Source organism: Petaurus breviceps, unplaced genomic scaffold (genome assembly GCF_028583685.1).
Source record: "Petaurus breviceps papuanus isolate PSGF00001 unplaced genomic scaffold, PetGlider_PUasm1.0 355, whole genome shotgun sequence".
Lineage (NCBI taxonomy): Eukaryota > Metazoa > Chordata > Mammalia > Diprotodontia > Petauridae > Petaurus > Petaurus breviceps.
The window spans coordinates 983,922-993,307 of NW_027186289.1; the positions used below are offsets into that span (position 1 = coordinate 983,922).

Here is a 9,386-nt window from a genome sequence, read left to right on the forward strand (position 1 = left end):
CTGCCAGTATGAAGAAGCGAAATGTTACAGTTCTCAATGTGAATTCCTCTGACTGTTATCGTTACGAACCAGAATTTATCTACAGTTATTGCTAGCTTGCATTTCTGCTCTGGAAAGTTTCCAGTTTCTATCATTTGACCACATTGTTCTTATACATTTATATTGCGCATGCACACACACACACACACACACACACACACACTCTTCAAAAAAGCATGTGTTAAGTGCCTTGAAATTGGGGTTGACAAGGTTATACTTTGTGTTTAGGGGCCTAGATTTGAATCTTGCGTCTTGGCACTTGCTGCCTATATGATTTCAGGCAAGTCAGTAGCCTCTGTGAGCCTCGGTTATCAGACAGGGTGGTTGGACTGGCTGACCATCATCTATGATCTGCGTTGCATCTCCCCTGCTCAGGAGCCAAGATGAAGGGTTAGCTCACTCCCCTCCACCCCCAACTCCTCCAAAGAGATCTAGCAAACACCCCCACCCAAATCCTGATGGAAGAAGCCCCTGAGAATCATTCTTCCAGCTCAGGTTGGCATAGGAGACAGACGGAGAGGTCTAGGGGCACTGGGGATGGGGTCTGGCCAGGAATGTCCCAGCAGGGAGAGGCTGTGCACCAGGGCAAGAAGAGGTCCCTGATACAGCTTAAAGGGCAGGGCTAGCATTGGGTGACCCGTGCCTAGCAGTCGCATTCCAGGGGCTCCCGTTTCTAGGCTATTGCTGAGCCAAGGGCAAGTTCAGAAGCAGGATGTAGTTGTGTGGCTCGGTCCCCAAGGGGAGCAAGGTCTTGGTCCCAGCCTCCAGCTCAGCCTAGAGCCCACAGATGAATCTCCAGGGCAGGGATGGCAAAGGGGAGCCAGCAGTTGGTTTGCTCTGAACCAGCAACACCTCCCAGCTGGCCGAGTCCAGCAGCAGGTTTCTGAGACTGCAGATGGGGCAAGGCTGTGAAAACGTCCAAGCCCAGGGTGCATGTCCCGCCTCAGCACTCACCACTCAGCTCGGGCCCGTCTTATAGATCACACTTTCAGGCATTCTCACCACCATACTTTCACTATCCACCTCAGAGTGATGAGGAAGGTACTTTGCTTTCCAAGCCCTAGGTGTGTTATTGTCAATCCTGACACTGACAATGACCTGCCCTGTGACTTTTGAGCTTAAATTTACTCATCTGTAAAATGGGGATGGTAACCTTCATACCCCCTGCCTAACAGGGCTTTGGGAGAAGTGCCATATAAGCCTTAAAGCTATCACTGGTCAGCCACTGTATGGCCAAGCTCCCTCTGGGGCATCCCTGTGGTGCCAAACTTTTAGGATGCACGTGTTGTAGTGTCTGAAGGAGGATCAAGGTGTGGAGAACAAGGCTTTGAGGCACTGAGAGAAGGACCTGGGGATGCTTCACTTGGGGATGGTGGTGGGGAAATCCTGGCTGTTTTCAAGTCTTTGTGGGGTCCTTCCATTGTACTTCATCTGAAAAAAGATCTGTTGGGTCTTAGTGGGCTACAAGATCACCAAGGATCAACAGTGTCATATGGCCACCAAAAAACTGCTGCGATCACTCAGCAGCAGTGCCTGGGGCTAGGGAGGTGAAAACCCCACTGTCCTCTGCCCAGGTAAGACCACATCTGGTACATGGGGGTCAGTAAGGGCACCACAGTATAAGTATATTGTTAGGCTGGACAGTGTCCAGAGGGCAATTGGATGGCCTTGGATGCATGCCAGAAGAAACACGTCACCCACCAGAAAACACCAATCCATGGTGTACAACATATTTAACAAGTCAAGCATGCTTATGTTAACCAAAGAGGTAGGTTAAACATAGATCTTAAAACAATCATAAAATCAGCAAATCAAACACAAAAGAAAACTACCCAAAACAAGTACAAAGGAAAAAAACCATCAGGGAATAAATGTAATTAAAAACAAAACAATCTCAAATGAATAAAATGAGTGTGGAATTCAGGATCTCTGGTGGATAGAGCCCTGGGTCTGAGTCAAGAAGACGATCCAAGTTCAAATCTGGCTTCAGACACTAATGGTGTGTGATCCTGGCCAAGTCACTTCTCCTCTGTTTGCCTTAATCCACTGCAAAAGGAAATGGCAAATCACTCCAGTATCTTTGCCAAGAAAACCCAAAGTGGGGCCATGAAGAGTCAGACATGGCTGAAATGGCTCAACAAGCCTCCTCTCAGCTCTAATATCATCTGAGAAAAGATATAGTGTTGACCAAAAAACTTTACAGAAATCTTGGGGTCGCTTGGCATCCAGGGAACCGTACTGCTATTACGATCCAGCAAGTCTGGTAAGCAGTTTGCCACTGTGGCTTTGAGAAGTTTGCCTTGTCTGTAAGAATGAAGTGTTGGACTCGATTTCTGATTTTGTCTAAATAGGACAAGATTCCCAGTAATCAGCTAAACCATGAAGAGCTCAGGCTGCCTTGGCGGCTGGCAAACTCCTAACGATTCCAGGTCTTCAAGAAGAATCTACGTAATGGCTTGTGGAGGATGTTATAGAGGGAATTTTAGGTCAGTCTGACCACATGGCATCTGAGGCCCCTTCAGGTCTGTCATGGTTAGTAAAGTCGTGAGTTCCCCTTCACTGTGGGTCCTCCAGCACAGGAGGGTCATTGTGTTTGTTGGAACGGGGATTCTTACAGAAGTCAGCACTGGAATGGATGCCTTGTCTTAGTGTTGTGTCCTGGGCTTATCTCTCCATCCCCTGCTCTCTGTCCTCCATGCTTTTATTCTGGAACCTCTTTTCCACTTCAGGGATGCAAATCCAGGAAGGCCTGGTTCATGAGTCACGTCCCTGGTGAAAGTTTCTTATTCAGGACAAGTCTCCCTTTTCACCATCTCCTTTGGGTTCAGCTATAATGCACTGCCCTGTGCTTTGGCTTAAATGCTTTATGCAAGGCTGTTGTGGGCCCCACAACTTCTAGGTTGTTTGTTGGCTGGTGTAGATGATTCCTAAGGGTCTTCCATTGGAACTGCTCCAAGAGTCTTTAGGAGGCCTGTAACAGTAATGGGAATTTGAAGATTTTCCCTGCTCCTTACTAAGCCTAAGGGAATATGAAGACTTTCCCAGCTTCAAAAATCTTCCCTGCCCCCTAAAAGGCCGAATGTAATCACAAAGAGCCTGTGGTGGAAGGGTGGAGCAGAGCCCACAGGAGCTGGAGGGAGGAGAGGACTCATCCAGGGAGACAGCTAAGCTTGTGAGTGTTCGTTTGTGGGAAGACTAAACGATGGTGTGGCTTCATGCTGTGCTATGGTGTATTAACTTCTTTGCGGCTATGATGGATTTGACTTTGTGGTGTCTGAATAAATATTTTGCTTCTATCTTCTCTAAGGAAAGTCTGTTGTATTTTGTGATTGAGAACTATGCTGGCATATTCAGTCACTGTCAGCGCTGTGAATAGTGGCAGATCATCCAGAGAACACAGTGAAACGAAACAAGCAGGACACTGAGGCCAGAAGGTGAGGCAAAATGGTTCCTCCCCACTGCCCGGCTGGGCAGATGGGCAGCTCTCCTGAAGTTGGGACACGGTGTGGGCATGCGGATGGAGCTGTTCACAGCGGCCCACTGTGATCACACTGCACCAGGCTACAGGAATGCCTCCTGGGTGTGGTTATGGGTATGCACATTATTGGGGATTTGAAAGTGATGTTACTGGGGTCTTGCACACGGCTGTGATCAGGTAGGTAGCAGTGGGAGACCAGAAGACAGGAACGTGTGATGGTGGATCAAAGAAGAACGTAGGCCATGGACAGAAGCATCAAAGGCACACCGCTGTGGGTCTCTGAGGCTGGGGGATAAGCTTGTGTGTGAATGGAGCCACAAGCAGACCATCTGAGCACAAGCAGGGACAGATCCAATGTATGGCTCAAGTCCAGCATCCCTGTGGATACAGCAGCTCCTGAGTGGCCGTGATCCTCAGTGACACAGTCTGGGAAGGGGGTGACACCACACCCTGAGTGTGATCCTCTCGGGATTCCTGCCTTCCACTTAATCAGTCGGTCTAATGAGAGGTAACTGAATTTTCACATTATCTGAGAATTAGGAAATAAGCTTTCTGGGAGAATTTCTAAACGTCTCCTAAAGCGATCAGCTCTGAAGTAGGCACAGAATGTTCTGCACTCCAGGGACGTGTCTGGAAGAGCTTCACATTGATATTCAGACTGGCTTCATCATCACTGCTTGAGAAAACACTCAAACAGGGAAGCTGGTAAATCTGAAAGACAAGAAAAGAGGTCATGAGTTCCTGGCTGTTACTTCTCACCAGATTGGATGGATATTTATTAAATGGCTTCTGGTTCCAATGCTGAATAAACAAGGTTTATTCTAGTACCAGCTGAGGGCAGGTGTATTCCCTGGGTCCCCCTGCCACCCCAAGTGCTTCTGCCTTACCTACGGGGAAGTCTAGAAGCTGATGGAGTCGTATGGTTTAATACGGTGTTTTTCAAGAGCTGACATCAAGATCCCTCGCAGCATTCTGTAGTTGGGTTTCTCCTCATACTGGAGAGCCATTGCTGTGCTCAGGTAGGCCGTCAGAGCTTCTAAAACGGAGAAAGATCCCATAACCCCAATACCCCATACGGAGTCCTCAGGCGCAGGGAGGGAAAAGGACTTGCCCTCAGTGTCACACCAAGAACTCCAAGATGACCTCTCATGTGTCTTGGAGCTCTGAATCCCATGACTGATCCCATGATCTAAGGGCATTGGGCCAACTCTCCAGGTTTTACACATAAGGAATTTGAGGTCCACAGAGAGGAAGAGACATCCTCAAGGTCTCGAAGCCAGCTCAGAAATCCCATGGTCCAGTCCCAAAGCCCAGGACTAGAGGGGGAAGACATTGGCCAAGGTCACGCAATGCCATGAGAGATGATCTAGTCCACCCACCCTGCTCTTTCTGAAGAGGGGCTGAGGCCAAGAAAGTAAGGAAGGTGCCCAAGGTCACCAAGCACCAAGAATCACCCAACAGTAGAGCCGGAAAGGGATCTTAGAAATGACCGAAACCTGAGCCAAAGCAAAGGCCCAGGGAAGGAAAGACTGCCAAAAGTTACACGGCTTTGCAACTGCAAGGGGCCTCCCAGTTAACCTGCTTCATCCCCTTTACTTTAAAGAAGAGGAAATGGAAGACTACAGACAGGAAAGGCCACTCAGCAAGTCAGCAGCAAAACCCCAGGGCAGACGTCTTACACCTGGTACTGAGGCAGGGGCAGGGGCTCAGCAGAAGAACGTGGCCTCAGGAGCCCAGAGGAGCCCTCAGGAAGCCTCCTCTCCCCAGCTGGGAAAGGGGAGTGGGAGGGAATGCACCCTACACAGAGGGAGCTTTGGGCCTGGCCTAGGCAGCCTTCTCCCTTCAGAACCCACCTGGGGGCTGTCTTTGACCACAGCATTGCCTAATGAGCTCAGTCGAGTTGTTCAGGAACCTGTTGGACCAGAAAGACGATGTTTTTCCAAAAATGGAAAAATAAAAAAAATAATTTGTCAGAGATGACTGTCCCCACTCTGATGTTACATGACCCCTGACATTCAATGTTCTAAGGTCCCTTCCCAGCTGACATTCTCCGATCTTGTTTAAGAGGGCCTCGGAGAGACAAAGAGCCTCCAAGCCTTAAAGCCCCACAGGCTTGCTGTCCATCACTTGGCCTTCAATCTCCCTTGTTCTTCTTACACTTTTTTGTATTATTTTACCCAGTTCTATGACATATGCCATTCATATTTTAATCAAATATGCAATTATGCTAAAAAGGGCAGTAGTCATCTTTACATGAGCTTAATTACGTCCTATGAAGAGTTCTTCATAAATCAGGCCTTTTTCCCTATATGGCTAGCATTTAGAGTGCTTTAAGCTTTACAAAGGGCTTGACAAAATATTTCCGATATTGGTCCTCTCTACAGCCCTGGGAGGGAGGTGCTATCATTTTAGGCTTGTCTCTGTATAAGGCCTATATCTATACACATGCTGACTCCCAATGCCAAATACATTTTGTCATTATTTTGTATGATTTTTCTCCTGCTAACCATTTCCTGTTTTTGTTGATGGCATACAGAACTGACGTTTCTGGGTTTATGTGAGAGCCTGTGATTATGTGGAGGGATTCAATGTCTTCCTTAACTTTTCTGTTGATTCACCTGGGTTTTCTAGACATCATATTGTCTGCAAGTAGAGATAGTCTTTGTTTTAGCTTTCTCTTTATGAATGTTCACTCTAAGAATCCAGCGGATCTGTGAGCTGATGACAATACTCCCTCTGACAATGCAGCCTGGGACCCACCTACCCACCCATCAGCGTGTCCACCCATGCCACACCTCCACCCATCCACGGCTCCACTCATCCAGCGTCCATCCATGCCACGCCTCCACCCATCCACAAGTCCACATGTCCATGCAGGCATGCATGCATCCATCCACCCACCCAGCCATCCACCCATCTATCCATGCCTTCTCTTCCATGTGACCCGTGGCTGTATCCTCCTGTGCTCCAGGGCCATCCACACCACGTGCTGTAAGCCTCTTTTACATTTCCTGACATTGCACAGTTAACAAAGGAGCACACAGGCTATTCCTTGGGGGTCCCTGGCTGTTGCTAAAGGACACGGCTCCTTCCTTTTCCAGGTATATGGATCTCTGATATCCTGCAAACTGTTTTTCCCATGTGGTTACTCATAAGAAGCATACTGCAGCCCACCTGTGCCCACCAAGTGCCTCTCTATTGCCCTTTGTGTCATCTGTAAATAATGTTTCAGAGACTGTGGTATTCTATGGCTTGCCAAGAATACAGAATCATCAGAAAAATGTTGATGTTAACAAGATGGGCCTTTGTTTCAGGAAGAAACTTGGGGTCATCATAAATACCGTGTGGTTTCCCAAATGCAATGAGATGGGTGTCAGTAATTCTAATCTTTCTGGTAAGAGGCCTTACCATCTGGCCTGCCAATGTATCCTAAGGTCTGCTGGGCCCTGCCAGCTGCCTTCTTCCACGCCCTTCGGACCCCAGGCACTAGCACCTCAACCACTTATACACCCTGGGCCTTGTCCTTAGCCCTGGTGATGGTTTGGGGTGATTTCTGGGGCTTTTCATCCACCCTGCAGCGTCATGAGCTGTCTGCCCTGTTTCACGGGCCTTGAGAGGAGGTTCCATCTTTCCTTCTCTATCTGTAGCCTCAGCACTCAGCACTGGGCTGGTGCTTCATCCATTCTCCTCCTCCTCTTCCTCCCCAGTTGTGGGCCCAGTCCTCTGTCCATCTATATTGTGTGTCCCAGGCATATAAACACCAAAAGGTCCAGCTTTACAGGCTGTCCACCCTCTCCATATCCCAGCGTGGCCAAGAGGCATTTGCCATTCCCCAACAAGACGTGTCTCCCACATCTCCTGAAGCCGTATAAGATTGCTTGAGTCACAATGAAGGCAGAGACTATTGAATAACCTTTGGCTGATCAGTCTGAAGCGAGGCATCCAGCACTCATCAGAGGTGTTTGAGTGTGAGCCCTAAAATGCAGAGGATCGTGAGGGACGCCAACGACACCGAAAGCCAGCGCCCCCAATAGAGTGAAGAAGGCCAAATGCCCAGACCCAAGAAGGCTCCTCTCTTGGTGCTTCTCTCTCTAGTGCCGGAAACTCAAAATGCTTTCTGTTTGGAGGCTATGGAACGACCTTCCATTACTTTGCTTTTTAGTGCTTTAAGAGTATTTATATCTAGATATAAAGCGGTATGCATATGGATATACGGGTACTGACAGCTACTCATGGGCATCATCTCCATCTACTGGCAGAAGCCCACCTCAGAACTGCTCGTCTAGGCTCTCACTGCCCCCTCCAGTTCCCTCCACGCTCCCAGGCCGCCTCCAGGACTGACGTCCCGGGTTCTGGGTCCTACCGTCATAGCCAACGCTGACTCCAGGTTCTGGCTGAACAATCATGTTCTCCCAGAAGCTCTCTGCCTCTCTGAGGCGGCTTTCCATCAAGTCCGACTCACCTTGTTTCCAGTCCCATCCCGTCCACAGGACGCTGAGCGCCTTCTCCAAAAACAGAGGGACTTGCGTCCCATAGGGCATCCTGGAGCTTACCTCTCCTTCTGCCTCATGACTGCCTGGGCATCAGGAAGCTGACCGGTCCAGGGCAGGGCCCCGTAGAGCCACTTCAGGAGGCAGTAGCCAAGCGCCTGCATGTCACTCCGGCGGGAGGGATCTGGGGAGAGGCCAAATAGCTTCTATTTTTGGAGGGCACTAAGGTTGGCAAAGTGCCTTCTTCCAAACCACTGCAGGAAGGACCGCCAGCTCCATTTCACAGATGAGGACCCTGAGGAGCTCAGGCAGAGGGAAGCTGAGCTGACCAAGGCTGGGGCTGGGGCTCTGAGAGGTAGAGTGACCACAGGCTTATGGAGAGCTCCAAGCCCCGCCTAGGGCCTAGAGAGCTTGAGACAAAGAGTCTTTGAGCAGCAAAGACTCAGGTCTGAGCTGGAAGGGATCCAAGAGGCGCTGTCATCCAAATCCTCCATTTTACAGAAGAAGAAGCTGAGGCTCACAGGGAGAGGCAGGAAGACTTACTCATGTCACACAGAACTGAGGGCTGACGTAGGAGCTGGAAGGTGATCAGAAATCTTATTTGTCAAGAAGAGGAAATGGAAGTCCCCAAAGGGAAATGACTTGTCTAAGGTCATGCCGTTTTAGAATCACAAGAGAGTTCAGAAGTCACTGAGCCCTGCCCTCCCCTTCTCCACACAGGAACAACTCACCCAAGATGGCAGCTTTAGAAGTGGGTGATCCTTACACAGCCATGTGGACCCCGACCAGGGGATGGGGGAGAGGCAGAGGGAGGAGAGCGGAGAGAGAGTGATGGAGAGCCGCTAACTAGTCGCCCCTGAGGCCTTTGGACCAGCAGGCCACGATGAGCTGCGTCCTTGGGCACTGGAAGAAGGGACTCTCACTGTCGGAGACCTCTGAGAGATTGTGGAGAAGGTGGAGAACAAAGCCAACAGCCAAGGGAGGGCCGAGGCCCCGATTGTCAGAAATGGAGTCTTCAACACGATAAGTTAAGGAGCTTGGCTTTGGTTCCAGACTGCCCTGCTGCATGGCTGGGCAGGGAGGAGGGATGACCAAGAGTCACCAAGGCTTGGCCTGGAAGCACGGCCCATAGACCGTGGGGATCTTCCACAGGTCGTTTATGCGGATTTTAGCAAAGCATCTGACAAATTTCTTCATTTCACACTTGTGGAAAGGATGAAGAGACAAGTGGGGGGGATGTGGCAGGGGCTGAAATGTAGTCTGTGATGACCAGATGTCACTGTGGAAGACCCGCAGTGGAATGCACAGGGGATCTGAGCCTGGCCCGTGGCTGGGTCGGCGGAATGCAGGGGGGATCTGAGCCTGGCCCGTGGCTGGGT

The 9,386-nt window shown here is 49.8% G+C and overlaps 1 protein-coding gene across 2 annotated transcripts in view; it reads right to left on the reverse strand.

Annotated features, from left to right (window-relative positions):
- Positions 1-1,757: 1,757 nt before the first annotated feature.
- VRK3 (VRK serine/threonine kinase 3) overlaps positions 1,758-9,386 on the reverse strand; it is a 26,500-nt gene continuing 18,871 nt past the window's right edge. For both annotated transcript variants that reach the window (XM_069097209.1, XM_069097210.1), the window contains exons 11-14: positions 8,071-8,191; positions 5,371-5,429; positions 4,405-4,553; positions 1,758-4,228 (exon numbers count right to left, since the gene is read on the reverse strand). In XM_069097209.1, the coding sequence (XP_068953310.1) occupies positions 4,417-4,553; positions 5,371-5,429; positions 8,071-8,191 (317 nt within the window). In that variant the 3' untranslated portion in view covers positions 1,758-4,228; positions 4,405-4,416. The remainder of the gene's footprint in view (positions 4,229-4,404; positions 4,554-5,370; positions 5,430-8,070; positions 8,192-9,386) is intronic.